This window comes from Oncorhynchus nerka, linkage group LG5 (genome assembly GCF_034236695.1).
Source record: "Oncorhynchus nerka isolate Pitt River linkage group LG5, Oner_Uvic_2.0, whole genome shotgun sequence".
Lineage (NCBI taxonomy): Eukaryota > Metazoa > Chordata > Actinopteri > Salmoniformes > Salmonidae > Oncorhynchus > Oncorhynchus nerka.
The window spans coordinates 35,067,252-35,086,068 of record NC_088400.1 but is presented as its reverse complement, the minus strand read 5'-3'; the positions used below and the strand labels follow the sequence as shown (position 1 = coordinate 35,086,068).

Genomic DNA, 18,817 nt, shown 5'->3' with positions numbered 1-18,817 from the left:
GTACAGAATAGCTCATCTTGTTAAAAAGACTGCCATTAAATGACACATGGAGGAGTTAGATATTCACTAAAGTGTAGGGAGTGGTTTGGTAGGTTACCTGTGATGGAGTGGCGTTATACATGTGGCCCAGGCCAACCATTGGATTTTGATAAGGGAAATAAGATTTCTCTAGATAGCAGAGAAATCAAAGTCACTCTTCTTGGGGGCAATTTCTATACTACTTTATGGGGGTGTAACAAAATGTACACTGCCAATGTACCGAAAATTGTTAATTTGCTTTTACAGAAATGGTAGCTTGGGCAAGATAACTGATACACCCACCTTAGATGCTTAAGCGTTGTTTTGTGCTTTCAAGGGGTGTGGCCACAGAGAAGGAAACAATACTCCTACATTAAAGCCCTATAGAATAATCAATCTCCATTTCCTTGTAAAAGACATGACTGGAAGGAAAGGAAGGTGAGGCATTGCCAGTCAGCCAGGGAATGTGTTCTAGATTAGATAGGAATTATGTTCTTATAGAGTGTACTTCCCTTACAATGATGTAACAGGGAAGACTTCCTGTTCCCTCTGATCCTGCACAATTATTTCACATTATTTTTGGTCTTGATTCTGTTTCTTTTATAAGCAAATAGATGACTTTGTAGTCTACATTTACAGTTGAATCCTCTTCTGTACATACCAACATCTTAAGTTGAATCCTCTTCTGTACATACCAACATCTTATCTGAATAAAATACTTCAATGCAAAAAAACGTGTGAACAGTTTCTATTGAAATGTTTATTTAATTGAACAAATATCCAGACAGGCAATAGGTTCCAGCCACAAAATGAAAAGGGTTGGGCATCACGTAACATCCAGCAACGCTTCTCTCAGTTGAACTGACTATGAAGCGTTCCCCTTCAAAAGAATAACAGACATTCTTCAAATCACTAACACTTTAAACTTCCATAAAAAAAAAGACCATATAATACAAAACAATCTCCAAAATGTTTGAAGTGAGGTGATCTGATCAATCCAACGTCGAGGTTACAGGGGGCAGGGGTGTCGGGGTCCTGTGACAGTCTTGAAAACACAACCAGGAAGGGTCAGTATTCTCCAGGGAGATCATGTGTAGATTAATTAGAGGGTGTTCCACAACTGAGCCACAATGCAAAACATGCTGACATCTCCATTGAGAAGACAGACCGCTTAATCAAGGAAAATGGAATCTCGCATCACTCGTCATGGAAAGGGGGAATTATCTCACTGGAACCCAATGGTATATTCAGTGACGTAAAATTGTTCTGAATAGTTCAGATAGAAATGCAACGACTAGCGCTGCCACAATGCCCTGTCTATCATATATGTTCTACATCATACAGTTCCATCTGAACGTTCTGCAACGTTACATCTGTGTGTTACCTTGAGCCTATGGGTGTGAGGGTATTCATGGTGCCCCGGTGGTCTTCAGGATCTGCTCTTTGAGGACGAGAATGCTCTGCCTCTGTTCTGGGGGCAGCATGGCGATCTGTTCTGGGGTCAGCTGCAGCACTTGCATGATCAAGGCGGCCTGAAGAACATCATAGACAGACTGGTGAACCACACTGCTCTCAGATCAGATAATAGTAATGTGAAAACAAAAGACCGCAAAAAGCATGATGGAGATGGAAAGTCCAATCTATAAAAATAGTTATCAGCTAAAACTAGTTTACAGTGAAAATGTTCAGATTTTTCCCCCATGGAATAACTACAGAATGTAGTGCAGACCTTATCAATCTTGATAGTCCAGTTTCTCTAGACAGCAGACAATCAGCCATTATCTTTTACCATCTATCCAGGCATTTTGATGCCATTGTGAACCAGTGACAAGCCACACCCACCTTCTCATGGTCCTGTGAGGTCACCTGGCTTTGCCCTGGGCTGAAGCTACCTCCGGACTGTGGTACACCAGGACCCTGAACAAACAGTTATTAGAGCAGTTTTCATTGACATAGCATCTAATGTAGTAAAGACTTAGCTGTAGGTAGGCTGTACCGGTCTGGCAGGTGGAGGGGCATTAGTATTCATGGAGTGAGGGGAGGGGCCCTGCATTCCTTGTGCAGTGGGAACCCTCTGGCCCGACACTGGTCCACGGGGGTCCACCGCTCGGGGGTCTCGACCTTGAGAAAAAACAGCCATTCCTTACCCGGTTACTCATTCAATGCTGATCAGACCTAACTAGTCTAAGCACAGGCGCTTGTCAACCTGTTTTGTACATAGTTCTAAATGATGGAAAAAATGCATCTTATAAAATGTCTGCTAAGAGAGAGAGAGAAGAAAATAAGAAGAAGTTAATTGGACTTGATAATACTGTGATTTGGTTACCTCTGTTCTCCATGGGGGGTCCCCTGGGCTCCATCATGGGGGGTCCCCGCTGTTCCATCATGGGGGGTCCCCGGGACTCTCCCATCATGCCCCTGGGTTCACCCATGGGGGGTCCCCGGGGCTCTCCCATCATGCCCCTGGGTTCACCCATGGGGGGTCCCCGGGGCTCTCCCATCATGCCCCTGGGTTCACCCATGGGGGGTCCCCGGGACTCTCCCATCATGCCCCTGGGTTCACCCATGGGGGGTCCCCGGGGCTCTCCCATCATGCCCCTGGGTTCACCCATGGGGGGTCCCCGGGGCTCTCCCATCATGCCCCTGGGTTCACCCATGGGGGGTCCCCGGGGCTCTCCCATCATGCCTCTGGGTTCACCCATGGGGGGTCCTCTCATGTCATGGGGCGGCCTCATGTCCAGAGGAGGCCCTCCAGCCATCTGGTTCATGTGCATGGGGGGCCCCTGGTGTGGTGGGGGGGCCCCGATGAAGCCTCCTCCTCGACTGGACACAAAGAACACGGAATAAGAGTAATTCAGACATTGAGAGGTGCTGAATGACGAACTACACAATGGTGCTTCTGAGTCTAAGGCTTTTCCCTAGGGCTGTTACGGTGACCATATTACCGCCGGTACTCAGCGCTCTATTGTCTCTCTAATCACCGACTTCAATACAAATTAAATTGAAAATCAAATCAAAACACGAGAGCCCTGGCATTCAGAATAATAACCTGTTGCACAGCGAGAGCCAGCACCTCAGCTAGTTGATGCATGGAATAAAGTGTTCCTGTTGTGAAACATTTCTATAGGCTATGCTCTGCAATGGCGTGAGAAAACAGAGTTGATGACCTCTATTAAAAAGAGGATCCATCAGCTTTCTATAGGATAGACCTACTACATACAGTACCAGTCAAAAGTGTCAATTTACTGATTTCCTTATATGAACTGTAAATCAGTAAAATCATTGAAATTGTTACATGTTGCGTTAATAACTTTGTTCAGTATACAAAGTATTGACTCAGGGGAGTGAATACTTACAGTACCAGTCCAAAATTTGGACACACCTACTTATTCAAGGATTTTTCTTTATTTTTAATATTTTCTACATTGTAGAATAATAGTGAATAAATCAAAACTATGAAACACCAAATATGGAATCATGTAGTAACAAAAGAAAGTGTTAAACAAATCAAAATATATTTTATACTTGAGATTCTTAAAATAGCCACCCTTTGCCTTGAAGACAGCTTTGAACACTTGACATTCTCTCAACAAACTTCATGGTCACCTGGAATGCATTTCAATTAACAGGTGTGCCTTCTTAAAAGTTAATTTGTGGAATTTATTTCCTTTGTAATGCATTTGAGCCAATCAGCTGTGTTGTGACGAGGTAGGGGTGGTATACAGAAGATAGCCTTATTTGGTAAAAGACCAAGTCCATATTATAGCAAGAACAGCTCAAATAAGCAAAGTTAAATTACAGTCCATCTTTACTTTAAGACATGAACTTTGAATGTTTCCTTCAAATGCAGTCGTAAAAACCATAAAGCGCTATGATGAAATTAGCTCTCACGAGGCTTGCTTGGGTCAAGAAACACGAGCAATGGACATTAGGCTGCTTTCAAAACAACTAGGAAATCTCAGACTTCAGTGCGTTCCAGACAACTGGGGTCATCCAACTCGGAATTTCAACTTGGGAACTCGGGCCTCTTCCTATAGCTCCGACCTGAAGATCACAGGAGTCAGGATTTTACCTCTTATTTTTCCAGATGTCTTGAACGCACCAGTAGCCTATAGGCCCAAGATCCCAATTGAGAGCCCATAGCCTACAGAGCCTAGTGAAATGTGTGCTTATAAGTCAGTCATTGCACAAACGCATGTGAAAAGTTTTGACTCGCCACTATATAATAAGTGGATCCCAGTTTTCTCATGCTGCTATATTTATTACATTCAGAATGACAAAACGGTGTAGCCTACCTGGCATATTGAAAAAGTAACTGCAGGTATCCTCTATTCGAGTGCAGGCTATAGACTCTTTTTTTTTTAGAGGTTGGCCACTAAATCTAAAATAATTCCACACATTAGTTGGCTAATGTAAAGACCAGATTAGAATTGAGAATACTACGTGGGAATATTATCAAGTGCTTGTCAGATTGTGAATGAGAGACTGATGTAGTGTGTGCAGCCTTCAAAAGAAACAGTGCGAAGTGCTTTCCTTTCATTACACTTTTTTCAAAATCACCATTCGTTGAAACATGCAGCCTTATAATGTATTAGGAATCAAAACATCACAACTAAAGTTAAATAAGTAACTATACATTTAGCATGATGGTGGACCTGTTTCTTTGTTAATCACAACACAGAATAGCCGCATGTGCACACTATGTTCAATTTTATTGTTGTTACTATAATTCTAAGCAAATCTTTCCTGCTAAATGAACTAGTGTAGCCTACAGCCATATGGCATAGCCATATAGGGACTAGCATAAGGACGACCAGCATAAGGACGACCAGCATAAGGATGCCAGAGTCCTACTCTTCCCTCACCTGGGTTCGATGACCTCTCCTGTGACAGAGAGCAGGGTTCCTCCTCTGGGGTCGTTGGGGCCATCGCCAAGCAGGCCTCTGGGAGGGATACCACCTGGTCCTGAGGGGAGAACACACATCAGTCAAACATAGACATGTACGAAGGACACCACACGACATCACTCACTACACCGTAATGCTTCATTCTATAGTCATATCACATCCCTCCCATAGTTCACACTACAGACAGACACAGACACTACAGGTCACACTAACCACAGCAGCGACACCGCTCATCATCACACCACAGACAGGGAGAGGACCGAGGGACAGCGGAACAGGGTAGTACTCTACCAAAGAGGGAGGTCTCGCACAAAAGGAGCACGGCACATCTTTGAAAATGATCTGCATTCAAGTGGTTTGCCTACTTGTACGTCTGGTCACGTCAACAGAAGATGCGTTAGTGACATAAGACCTCGGGGGTGTCCTCATGCAATTACAGAAACAGCAGGTCAACGTCTACAACACAAATACGTGCTAGAAGAAATGCATTAATCCTATTCCTCCAAATGGAATGTATATTTGTTCATACGGGCCTTCTTAGGAACATTGTGCAACTACAGCAATCACTCAAGTCATTAATCACCCTTGTAATCAGTCAGAATTTGCGGTTGCATCAAACGCATCTCCCAAACTATGACATGACAGGTTTTTATAACAATGGGTATTGTTAGCCTGAAGCAAACCCATATTTCTGTAATTGTATGCATGACTATGGTTGTGGGAGTTAATTAACATTATATTTAGCATCTACACAACCTACAAGCCACCGATACAGATCTTTGGAACATCTACATTTTAAAAAGTCTAATAAATCCATGTAATATAGCCTACACCATCACAATAAACCCATTATTTTAGACAGGTCTAAAGAAACATGATATGAAGAAAATGTAGTCTATTTCAGAAGAACAGAATAGTCCTTATGTTAGGCCCTGATCTGGTTATGGCATACACTAGTTAATTTAGTAGACAATATTTGCTTAGAATTTCATGGCATTATTTAATAGTATGAAGAACACAATTGAACAAAGCTGAATAAAATAGAAAGGATATTTTCTCCAAAACGATTTGAGGGAGTGCGATGTGCTATTCTGTGTTGAGTGGTTAACAAAGAAATAGGTACTCATATATGCTTAATTTAAAGTTATTCATGGAACTTTAGTTGCGCTATACGTTTAAGATTTTTTTAATACATTGTAAGGCTTCTCCCTGCGTTCCGAATCACCTCTCACTCACATCGCTCTCCTTCGCGTGATCGGGTCTTTCTCACAGGCTACAAATGACAGACATCAGGGACGCAACTGCGCGCGTCCTTATCCAATTCCGAGGTGCATATAGAAGATTTTGGAAGAACTGTCCACATTTCCTTTGTCGGCAGGCCTAACGAACAGCAAAAGCACTAGCCTATGTCAATCTACTATCCCCCATAATACAAAAAAATCGACCTATTCTGTGCAATAAATAAATATTCCAAACATAGTCTGGGACAGTTGTGGGATGCGATAGATCCCAAATTGATACAACCACTAGCATCCAAAAACCTTTTTACGCAGTGTGGGCGACGCAACAGATCAGAACGTTTAGCTTAAAAATGTTGATAAACTATTAGGCTATTTCTTCACATTATAAACGCACATGGTAGTAGGCTATAAACGCGAATATTCCATTAGCAGGAAAATACCATTATCAAAAGTGACCGCAAATGCAATTACGCATGTAATGTTTTTATTATAAAAAGGTGCATTTTTAATGGTGAAAATTATATTCCCCAAACTTTAAACTCACGCGCTGTTTATGTATGCCAGTTAATCCGCTTTACAAGGGGTGTAAAGCCTAAAGTGCTTAATTTTAAGACGTTTTCTGGCCACTTTTGTTGTGATACAAACCTTAACCAAACAAAGGACCATGGTTTAGGCTACATGAGGTGTGCAACTATGATTCGGAAGATTTTTTTATACATTTATTTAAATAGATTTTTTTTAAAGGGCATTGTTTCTTATGATGGGCATCATTCATAGGTGATAATATATCATTCACACGTGATAGGCTAATATTGTCACCCCTCAGACTAATCTTGATTTAATCTGGTCTTTACATATACACGTTATATATATATTTTTTTTAAATATATTTTTTAGAATGGACCATTATGCACCTGTATCAAAACAGGGGCAGCGGAAAATGGACTTAAATAGCAAATGGAGGATGCTTTTCCTGTGGTTCATAATCATGAAAATAAGCAATGTGCTTAATATTAGATCCTCCTCTCTTTACTAGAGGCCATCACTCTGTTTTCTCATGCAATTGCATAGCATATAGAAATGTTGCGCCACATGAGCTCTCATCAAGCGATTGATTAGATTTTCGATTACATTTGCATTGACGTCGGAGTGATTAGAGAGACAAGAGTGCTGAGTACCAGCCAGTTAGCAAGTTTGGTATGCTACTAATGTCCAGCAGCATCAGAGCTTGGAGATGCCTAATCACTGTGACTAAACAGTCAAGTGGAATTTGATTGCCTTCATGACAGCCGTTGTGGTGGTAATACAGTCACCGCAACAGTCCTATGCATGACCAGTCAGATTAATAAAACATTTATAAATGACCTAAATGCATTTATTCTGACAGGACGCCTACTCAACTACTGCTCTTATGAGATGTTCCTCAAGTTCGACATGCAACTTCTGCCCTCAAAAGTTCCTTGTGTTTTACATAGCAAATATAAGACATAAGAGCGCTCCAGCCCCAGTCGTCAGGCTGTAGCCAGATCATAACAGCCCTGTTGGCCTGGCTGGAGTCTCGGGAGGCAGGCCGGAGCCTAGGGTTAGGGTGATACCTTGAGGTCGCTCGATAGCAGCCTGCCCAGATGATCCTACGGGTGAGTGCTGGAGGTTTCCTGAGCCAGCATTAAGTGAAAAGAACAGGAGACACACAACTCAGAGAGCAAAGCAGCAACACATAGGAGCACACCATCACATGTCACACTGACAGAGAGAAGACCAGACTTCATAGCAACAGTTCAGAGCATACAGAGAACAGCACTAACTTGTAACTGATATGGATGGCTGAAGTGGATGAGGTGCATTTAGTGGTGAAAATGTTAAACAAATGTATTGCAGAAAGAAATATACCTCAGTACACCCCCCCCTAAAAAGTCTCATTGATATCTACATAGTTGGACAATCATATCTGATCCATTACGTTATGCTTCTAACGGCAATGCTATAAGCATAGTTAACCCCAGTCCTGAAGCTCTTCAACCACTAGTTCCCACTGCCACCTAGTGTCAACAAAGAGCAATGGAGAAAAGGAAGACATGAAAATAAAATCAGAGGGCAAAATGTGATAAAGCGAAGACTTAAAATCGGAAAATATTTAAATTGAAGCACTGGGACCACTGACCAGGAATGGATGGGTGGGTGGATGGTGATGCGCCGCCCCCCCAAAAAAAAAAAAGCTGAATTGTAGACACAGGTATGTTAGATTACCTTTGCACCTATCGATAAGAACGGGACCTCCCTGAGGAATTCTCATACGTGGCTGTATCCCACCTGGGGTGAAATGGCAAAGGGAAGCACAACAGGGGTGCTCCTTTGACTTCCAGATACAGAGAGGCTGTGTGTGTGTGTCTCCTTACCTGGTGGTCCCACTGGTCCCTGTCCTGGCATGGGCCCAGGTCCCCCACCCATGGGAGGGGGCTGCATCATCTGAGGAGCTCCGTTCATGTGCATGCCCGGCTGACCAGCAAACACAACCAGACATTAGCACAGGGGACAGCAGACATGCATCATGTAACAATTATCAAAAAATAAATATTAAATGTGGATCCTAGATTTAGCTTTAGAGATTGTGTAGGTTGATCTAATAGATGTAGAAAACAGCCAGATGACCTAAGTTGATCTAAATTCTATTCCAGTGTGTGAAGGTGTCTGCAAAGTGGATTCACCATGGGCTGTGACTGGGAGACTGGAGCATTGGCTGGGGGAATAGGCTGGTTGGCCACTGGCACTGGCCCAGCTTGACTGTTGGGAACCAATGGCTGCACTGGGGTTTGACGGTGAAGCATTTTCTGCAGCGGGGGTCAAACAAACAAAGGAACATTCAGGTTACACGTTGACACCTCTCTCGACGAGAACATGTGCGACCAATATCAGCTCTGAATGTTTTCATGCTCAAAGAGAAAAGCCTCTGACCAGCTATGCTCTAAAGTCAGTAAGACATCCACAACACTGGTGCTTCTACCTAACCCAAGTCAAACAACACTTCAGAATAACCAAGTCTCACCAGGGCAATCTCAGGGTCTACAATCCTCATGACAACCTGGGCCTGCAGCAAAGCAAAGGCCAGCTGGGGGTTCTGCAACAGCATGTTCCTGGCCTCCTGGGGACTGTTTTGCACACACAGCTGGAGGGGGTAATTACACCACAATGTGAGTCCAATGTATTCCAATTAATTTGTCTTTGGATTATCCACAAATTATCGTCTGAGCATTAACTATCCTGCTATAATGTGATTATATACAATCTCAATACAAGGATACTGGGAAAACAGCAGCAGTCACTGTGCATAGAGCCTATAGAGAGAACAGACTCACCTTCATCTGTTTCATGAGCTCAAACATCTGCTCTGGGGGCAAACTGGCCACAGCTCTGCTAATAGACTCTGGAGCCTCGTCTGGCATGATGTTGTCCCCGTAGGGAGACTCAATAATGGGGGCTCCTGTCCCCAAACCTGGGGGACGACAACAGAAGATATGTCTTGAGAGTCGTGCTGAAAGCTAACATCTCTATCAATTATTGAGCAGAAAAACATGGCCCATCCGCTCTTCAAATTCTCTTTGTGGTTAATAGTGCACTGCAGTGTGGTTAATAGGGCACAACCGTGGATACTTACTCTTGAGCTCCTCTTTGTTTTTCTCACTAGCAGCATTGTCGACACGGAGAGCCCGGCCGCTGAACTCTCTTCCGTTCAGGTTCCGCATGGCACTGAGGGCCGTCTCCTGGTCCTGATACTCACAGAAGCCATATCCCTTCGGCTTGCCTGTCTCCCTATCATACACCAACCTAGAAGAAAGTCTTGGCTTACAAACCATTTTCACAGGTATCATAAAAGCTAGCCCATTCCCTCCGGGGGAGACCTGGGCTCATGTCCTGTATCCCCAAAAACATTTACCAGCTCTTTGGTTTACCTACTTCCGATAAACTTTTCCTGTCACAGAAGGCAAATTACCATCCGGAATGCCTTACCAGTTGGTACAGGTTACAAAATGTGTGAAAATAAGCATTTATATCCAACATTTCCAGAGTTTACAAAAATCTGGGATATCGCATTAATCTCGCCTGGCACCTACTACGGAGAACTAGGACTTGTGAGCGCCCACTTCATAAAATGCTGATCTCAACTTTTATTTTACCGTACACATTATACAACCCATACCGACTGGTAAGGCCTTCCAGGTTATAGATTCTCCTTCGGTGATGGGAAGTTTAACAGAAATAGGTCAACCAGAAAGCTGGTAAATATATTTTGGAGGCTAAATCTGGTGTTTAATGGGGTAAAAAGGAGACAGAGTGACACTTTAAGACTACTCACTTACCGAAAGCTGACAACGAGACCGACTTCTGAAAAAATGTCTTTCAGTTGCTCCTCTGTGGCCTCATATGGAATGTTTCCCACTGGGAAATTGAGTAAGAGTTCCAGTCAGCAATTTGACTGAGTTGTGGAGAAACTTATAGAATACAAGAATCCTTGGTACATAGATAACAATATATGTTAACTGAAAAAAATTGCGTACACAGCCTGGATCGCAGGACTTTGGCTAGTTAACGATTTTGGAAGCGCCAGACCTGTTAGTTCCCATTACTGTTGGCTGCAGACAGCACTGCTAGCTATGTGATATAATTATGACCAAGACTATTATGACACTATTAGCAAGATATATAACTAACTAGCTATACACATAGCTAGCTAAGTGTAAACCTGTGTTAGCAAACTAACTATACTGAACAAAAATAAATAAGAAAGTGTTGGTGCTATGTTTAATGAGCTGAAATAAAATCTCTGAAAAAAATGTTCCATATGCACAAAAAGCTTATTTTGCTCAAATTTGTTTACATCCCTGTTTGTGAACATTTCTCATTTGCCAACATAAGCCATCCACCTGACAGGTGTGTCATAACAAGAAGATGATTAAACAGCATGGTCATTACACAGGTGCACATTATTCAGGAGTCAATGAAAGGCCACTAAAATGTGCAGTTTTGTCAACGCCAGAGATGTCTCAAGTTGAGGGAGTGTGCAATTGACATGCTGGCTGCAGGAATATCCACCAGAGCTGTGCCACAGAAGTTAATGTTAATTTCTCTATCACAAGCCATCTCCAATGTCAATTTAGAGAATTTGACAGTATATCCACCCGGACTAAAAACCACAGACCACGCGTGTGACCATGCCAGCCCAGTACCTCCACATCCAGCTTCTTCACCTGCGGGATTGTCTGAGACCAGCCACCAGGACAGCTGAATAAACTGAGGAGTATTTCTGTCTGTAATAAAGCCCTTGTGGAGAAAAACTAATTCTGATTGGCTGGGACTGGCTCCCCAGTTGGTGGACCTATGCCCTCCCAGGCCCACCCATGGCTATGCCCTCCCAGGCCCACCCATGGCTATGCCCTCCCAGGCCCACCCATGGCTATGCCCTCCCAGGCCCAGTCATGTGCAATCCTGAGATTGGGTCCTAATGAATTCATTTCAATTGACTGATTACCTTACATGTATAGTAAACCACAGTTGTGAACTAGATTATGGGTTTAGAGGAATCGCCATATGTCAACGTCTCCCGTCAACCCTGATTCTGGCTTAGGTTTCGTGATACTGACAGAGATTAATAGTTTAGCTAACGTGAGGCATACTATAAAAATAATGTTGATACAGATCTTGGAAACATTTCAGTGAAAACGCGTTGGCTAAAGGAAGCTAGCTAACGCTACATTAGCGCGTTTTGCGAACTAGCCAGCTCGTTGGACTAGCGGTCAAATAAGTACAAACTTATTCTCCGGCATATATACACCTTTGAAACAACTAGTATTACTCTATAAATAAACGTACCAAAGACAGAGCGCAATGAACGGTCAACAGCGGGATCTCTGCCAGCGGCAGCAACAACAGCAGCAGCTGCTAAAGTCGCCATTTTCGGGAATGATAACGGTGTAGCAAAAGGAAATTCTACACTTTAAAGTGTAACACCATCCGGTTAATAAGTGGGCCTCGTTTGAATACCTATTTTCAAACGCATCCTTCATTTCTCCTTGCAATGAGGAGTCATTGATATAATGAATGAAAGGAGCTAAAGGTTTCCAATGTTGTCCACATAAAATAATCTATTTCAATAAACGTACTGTATAAACGCAAATATCTTACTCTTACATTTGCATACATGACTTCACATTTGGCGGGGAAAACACCGAGGTCTCTTTGTCCACTAGGGGGCGTCGTTTGTTGCAGTGCGTAACGTTTTGCATGCGCACGAAAGTTTTAGTTCAGACCTCTGGTGTCGAATATTTTTTTATGAACTGCTTCATGCAAGTGTTTATGTAGCTAGCTAAACAAGTCAAGTGTGCGAACACAGAATGTATAGATGTTATTATTTGGTAAGTAGCTAAAGTTGAAACGAATGATATGTGTAGGCATATGTTATCTAGCTTAGTCCTGACAAGCTAACTTGTTAACGTTAATTTACACTGTTACAGTCCAATCACAGATGAAAGTTATTCTAATCTTTGGGGTAACGTTATCTAACTAACTTCCTAGTAGAGACAAGGAGCTTGAAGTGATAATTTAAGTTCAACACTTGTGTCAACTATTCTACACCTAGCAATATGTATCTATTCCAATTTTGCAAACAAGCTAGCTAGATTAGTTTACCTTTTGAATTATTAGATGGTTCCTCCACGTGGACTGGCTAGTACAGTGCCAGACTACCACTAGCTGTCAGTATCACATTAACAGTAACTTTACTGTATCAGACAGTGGCAAATATGTTATTAGCAGTTTGCAAGCTAGTTTCAGTCATTGTTTAATTTTGTAAAGGGGCAAACATGTTAACTCTGGTTGAGCTTAGTTTATGAATGGCTGGCTTTTTAAAATGATATCCTCATAGTTTGTTTATTACCAAAATTATTTTAGAAATGCCTGACAATGGAGAATTGGTCACTACCTGCAGGATTGATCAAATTCAACGATTGAATGTGAAGTCCGTCTTTAGTCATGTGCTATACTAATTATGGAATGACATTTATTAGGGCGGAGGGGAGAAAGTCTTTGAGAAAGTTAGAATGTGCATTGTGGTTAGCAAAATTGGCAAGTATATCATCCTGCATCAGCTAGAAGTGGGTTCTCAAATCTGTACAGCCCTGAGAAAGTGTTGTATACGACACCTGCGAGGGTAAAAAAACAAAACACGCCCTGTTAAGAACTCTTTTTATTTATTTAAATATTTTTTATATATATTAACTTTCAACCTCACCTCTTGGAAAGCCCTGGGACCCTGTAAAGAACCGATTTAACAGTAGGGGGTGCTAACTAACAAGATCAAATCAAATTGTATTTGTCACATGCGCTGAATAAAACAGGCATAGACCTTACAGTGAAATGCTTACTTTACAAACCCTTATCCAACAATGCAGTTTTAAGAAAATACCTTAAAAAAAGAGTAAGGGATAAGAATAACAAGTAATTCAAGAGCAGCAGTAAATAACAACAAAGGTTGTTGTCCTTGCACCACACGGTCAGGTCTCTGACCGCCTCCCTATAGGCTGTCTCATCGTTGTCAGTGATCAGGCCTACCACTGTTGTGTCATCAGCAAACTTAATGATGGTGTTGGAGTCGTGCCTGGCCGTGCAGTCATAAGTGAACAGGGAGTACAGGATTGAACTGAGCACGCACCCCATGAGGGGCCCCCGTGTTGAGGATCAGCGTGGGGGATGTGTTGTTACCTACCCTTACCACCTGTGGGCAGCCCTTCAAGAAGTCCAGGATCCAGTTGCAGAGTGAGGTGTTTAGTCCCAGGGTCCTTAGCTTAGTGATGAGATTTGAGGGCATTATGGTGTTGTTGCCTGTAATCCATGGCTTCTGGTTGGGGTATGTACGTACAGTCACTGTGGGGACGATGTCCTCGATGCACTTATTGATAAAGCCTGATGTGACTGATGTGGTGCACCCCTCAATGCCATCGGAAGAATCCTGGAACATTTTGCAGTCTGTGCTAACAAAACAGTCTTGTAGTTTAGCATCTGCTTCATCTCTGACCACTTTTTTGTAGACCGAGTCACTGGTGCTTCCTACTTTAATTTTTGCTTGTAAGCAGGAATCAGGAGGATAGAATTATGGTCAGATTTGCCAAATGGAGGGCGAGGGAGAGCTTTGTACACGTCTGTGTGGGGAGTAAAGGTGGTCTAGAATGGTTTTCCCTCTGGTTGCACATTTAACATGCTGCTAGAAATTAGGTAAAACTGATTTTAGTTTCCCTGCATTAAAGTCCCCGGCCACTAGGCGCGCCGCCTTTGGATGAGCCTTTTCCTCTTTGCTTATGGTGGTATACAGCTCATTGAGTGCGGTTTTAGTGCCAGCATCGGTCTACGGTGGTATGTAGACAGCTACGAAAAATACAGTTGAAAACTCTCTAGGTAGATAGTGTGGTCTACAGCTTATCATGAGGTACTCTACCTCAGGCGAGCAAAACCTTGAGACTTCCTTAGATATCGTGCACCAGCCGTTGTTTACATATATCCATAGGACCCTGCCCCATGTCTTACCAGAGGCTGCAATTCTATCTTGCCGATAGAGTGTATAACCCGTCAGCTGTATGTTCTTAATGTTTGTCATTCAGCCACAACTCGGTGAAACATAAGATATTACAGTTTTCAATGTCCCGTTGGTAGTATATCAGTGCTTTTAGTTCATCCCATTTATTTTCCAGCGATTGTACGTTAGCTAGCAGGACAGAAGGCAAAGGCAGATTAGCCACTCGTCGCCTGATCCTCACATGGCACCCTGATCTTTTTCCGCCAAATCTCTGTTTCCTTCTCTAGTGAATGACGGAGATCTGGGCTTGGTCAGGTGTCTGTAGTATATCTCTCCCGTCCAACTCATTGAAGAATAACTCTTTGTCTAATCTGAGGTGAGTAATCGCAGTTCTGATGTCTAGAAGCTCTTTTCAGTCATAAGCGACAGTAGCAGCAACATTATGTACAAAACAAGTTACGAACAACGCAAAAAAATATACAAAAAATAGCATGGTTGGTTAAGAGCCGATAACACAGCAGTCATCACCTGCGCCATCATTTGAAGATGAAAAACATGATGAAACAAGATGAAAAACAAACATTGTTTGATCATGACATTGGTTGTTTATTTTAGTCCACAAGGATTCAATTATTGTAACTACTGGTACTTTCTATCTATTGAAAAAACAGTTATACTACCACAATCTTATACATTACTTTGGGTATAATGTTATTGTTGCTAAAACTTTGTAATAGGGTATTCTCCCTCTTGAAATTAAACATATTTTCAAGCATATTTGAGATGACAATAATTGTGTGACAATAATTTACAACTTTAATTGCTATTAATGTGGTGGTCTCTTGCGAAATAATTGACAACAGCATTTCTGTTCAGTGCAGGTTACCTGGACTGCAGCAATGCAACAAAACACCTGGAGTGAAGAAACATTGGTCACACTGGACGGACGAGATGTGAGTAGGCTATCAGTTTGTTTTAAAATATCACAAGGTCAAAAAGCTTGACCTCATGATATTTACAGCATTATGCCATATGACAGATTTCATGTTACATTCTGAAATATGTCGCCTGCCTGGACATCTTAGGTGTCATTTATCAGATAAATTGCGATGATTAACGATTTCATCATGAATCAAGAGTTTAATACAATGCGGTTTACAATAGGCAGCTTGTTTGTTATTGAGATACACTACATGGCCAAAAGTATGTGGACACCCCTTTAAATGAGTGGATTTGGCTATTTTAGTCTCACCCATTGTTGACAGGTGTATAAAATTGAGCACACAGCCATGCAATCTCCATAGACAAACATTGGCAGTAGAATGGCCTTACTGAAGAGCTCAGTTACTTTCAACGTGGTACCATCATAGGATGCCACCTTTCCAACAAGTCATTTTGTCAAATTTTTGCCCTGCTAGAGCTGCCCCGATCAACTATAAGTGCTGTTATTGTGAAGTGGAAACGTCTAGGAGCAACAACGGCTCAGCCGCAAAGTGGTAGGCCACACAAGCTCACAGAACGGGACCACCGAGTGCTGAAGCAGATAGTGCATAAAAATCATCTGTCCTCAGTTGCAACACTCACTACAGGTTCCAAACTGCCCCTGTAAGCAACGTTAACACAATAACTGTTTGTCGGGAGCTTCATCAAATTAGTTTCCAGATGCCAAGCGTCGGCTGGAGTGGTGTAAAGCTCGCCGCCATTGGACTATGGAGCAGTGGAAACACATTCTCTGGAGTGATGGATCACACTTCACCATCTGGCAGTCCGACGGACGAATCTGAACACTACCTTCCCCAATGCATAGTGTCAACTGTAAAGTTTGGTGGAGGAGGAATAATTGACTGTGGCTGTTTTTCATGGTTCGAGCTAGGCCTCTTAGTTCCAGTGAAGGGAAATCTTAACGCTACAGTATACAATGACATTCTAGACGATTATGTGCTTCCAACTCTTTGTGGAAACAGTTTGTGCAAGGCCCTTTCCTGTTTAAACATGACAATGTTTAAAGCGTGGCCCATACATAAATGGTTTGTCAAGATTGGTGTGGAAGAACTTGACTGGTCTGCACAGAGCCCTGACCCTGACCACAGAGCCCAGAACGCAGACTGTGAACCAGGCCTAATCGCCCAACATCAGTGCCCGACCTCACTGATGCTCTTGTGGCTGAATGAAAGTGAGTCCCCGCAGAAATGTTGCAACATCTAGTGGAAAGCATTCCCAGAAGAGTGGAAGCTGTTCGAGCAGAAAAGTGGGGACCAACTCCATTATGCCCATGATTTTGAAATGAGATGTTTGACGAGCAGGTGTCCACATACCTTTGGTCATGTAATGTATTACATAGTAGGTTTGGTAACTGATATGTAGACTAGTGACTGACAAATCAATCTGTAAACATCTGAGAATTTTATTAAATTATGTTTTAAATTGTCATTAGATAATAGATCTTAGATATTTGTTTGTGATGAGTGTATTACATTCAGTTGGCAAAAAAACTATCAGTCAAAAATTGTATCAGTATAGAGCATTGAATGTTTTCTTTGGGCCATCAAAAACTTGTGGTTCCACTGGGGCTCGAACCCAGGACCTTCTGCGTGTAAAGCAGACGTGATAACCACTACACTATGGAACCAACTGAATTCATTGGTCAAATGCAAAGGTATTATAGACGAAGACGTCTTGCCCATTTTTAATGTTTGTCATTACGATGAATATCGTTTGATCTATACTATCTGTATTTAACTGTTAGACATATTACGTGATGTTTATATATTCATTTTTAAGACAAGCGTGGAATTTCAGTTTTATAATGGTCTATAATGGCGGGGAGTGCAGTCGTGTGTGCAACTGCATTTGCAATGGCAAGATATTTGGTTTACTGCTGAGTTGTGTCATGTTAGTATTATAGCTACATTTCTGCTTTTATCCAGCTCCACCTGCGGCATAGAAAGGGATACTAGTCACCAAATGTGAACTCGATCTAAAAATGACCAAATGTAACCAATGCATGAACGTTAAAATGCTGGCCCATAATAAACCACAGTTAATCCGCACCGATGTATATCTCTTTGAGGCGGATCCATAGTTTTTTAGTTTACAATGTTGTGCAAAACCGAAACTTTTAACAGACTCAACTGACATCATGTTTCCGGAATGTCTGGAATGCATTGGTTGTTATATAGATCTGTAGAAATAATTTGAGGCACTTGGTTATTTATTTTACTGTGAATGTACCTATAATAACGTTTGTATAAATTGGAGAACATTTGACAGGCTCTCTATACAACAGGTTCGTCGGACCAACTCGTGCTGGTACGGTACGAAAAACTGTTATGCATTTCCGTCGCCTGTTTTGTACAAGTGGAGGAAAGCAGTGCGACACCCTCGTGACCACAACACAGGCTATCGAAAGGGCTCGCGTTTACCGGGAGGTAAAACTGATTGTCTACCTACATTCTACTTGACTGGCTTCTTCGATTGCGCTCTAGTCACTTGCAGCGAGTGTAAGGTCTCTAATCCAAAATTAACTTCACGAAGTGTCTGTCCTCTCTTCGCAGCACATTGTAATATCGCATTTTTTTGCAATCGCCAATTAGTGTAAACATGACAGCAACATCGAGGGCACTCGACTGCTGACATATAGGAAATAGCCATATTAACTTGGCAAAAAATGAAGAAAATGGACACTCCAAAACAAATGTTATTTATCAATTGCTTCGTAGACAACAGGTGTAGACTAAGAGTAAAATGCTTACTTACGGGTCATTTTCCAACAATGCAGTTAAAGATAAGATTTTTTAAAAAATATATGGAAATAGTGGCACAGTGAATAACGAATAAAAATAACGAGTAATGGCTATACATAGGGAGTAGAAAATAACATGGCTATATACAGGGAGTAGAAAATAACATGGCTATATACAGGGAGTGGAAAATAACATGGCTATACATAGGGAGTAGAAAATAACATGGCTATATACAGGGAGTGGAAAATAACATGGCTATACATAGGGAGTAGAAAATAACATGGCTATATACAGGGAGTGGAAAATAACATGGCTATATACAGGGAGTGGAAAATAACATGGCTATAT

At 42.1% G+C, this 18,817-nt stretch overlaps 1 protein-coding gene and 1 non-coding gene across 2 annotated transcripts; both read right to left on the bottom strand.

Moving 5' to 3' along the window:
• Positions 1-758: 758 nt before the first annotated feature.
• Positions 759-12,139, bottom strand: LOC115129385 (cleavage stimulation factor subunit 2-like). Its single transcript, XM_029659657.1, has 14 exons — positions 12,032-12,139; positions 10,522-10,600; positions 9,819-9,988; positions 9,520-9,656; positions 9,210-9,329; positions 8,872-8,994; positions 8,563-8,662; positions 7,762-7,821; positions 4,884-4,983; positions 2,345-2,841; positions 2,015-2,139; positions 1,861-1,935; positions 1,403-1,550; positions 759-1,063 (listed from the first exon to the last, which is right to left on the bottom strand). Exons 1-13 carry the CDS (start codon positions 12,111-12,113, stop codon positions 1,428-1,430), a joined length of 1,791 nt encoding a protein of 596 aa, XP_029515517.1. The 5' UTR covers positions 12,114-12,139; the 3' UTR covers positions 759-1,063; positions 1,403-1,427.
• A 5,143-nt stretch (positions 12,140-17,282) lies between these two features.
• On the bottom strand, positions 17,283-17,355 carry trnav-uac (transfer RNA valine (anticodon UAC)). The gene has a single exon. It is a non-coding gene; the product is annotated as a tRNA-Val (tRNA).
• Between the last annotated feature and the right edge of the window lie 1,462 nt (positions 17,356-18,817).

Bases quoted from the DNA above. Each gene is read 5' to 3' on its own strand.
- LOC115129385 (XM_029659657.1), bottom strand. From the start codon at position 12,113: ATGGCGACTTTAGCAGCTGCTGCTGTTGTTGCTGCCGCTGGCAGAGAT. The intron at 8,663-8,871 runs GTGAATCCACTT...TTTGCTGGTCAG, and splicing joins TCTCCCAGTCACAGCCCATG to CCGGGCATGCACATGAACGG. The intron at 7,822-8,562 runs GTAAGGAGACAC...ATGCTGGCTCAG, and splicing joins GGGACCAGTGGGACCACCAG to GAAACCTCCAGCACTCACCC.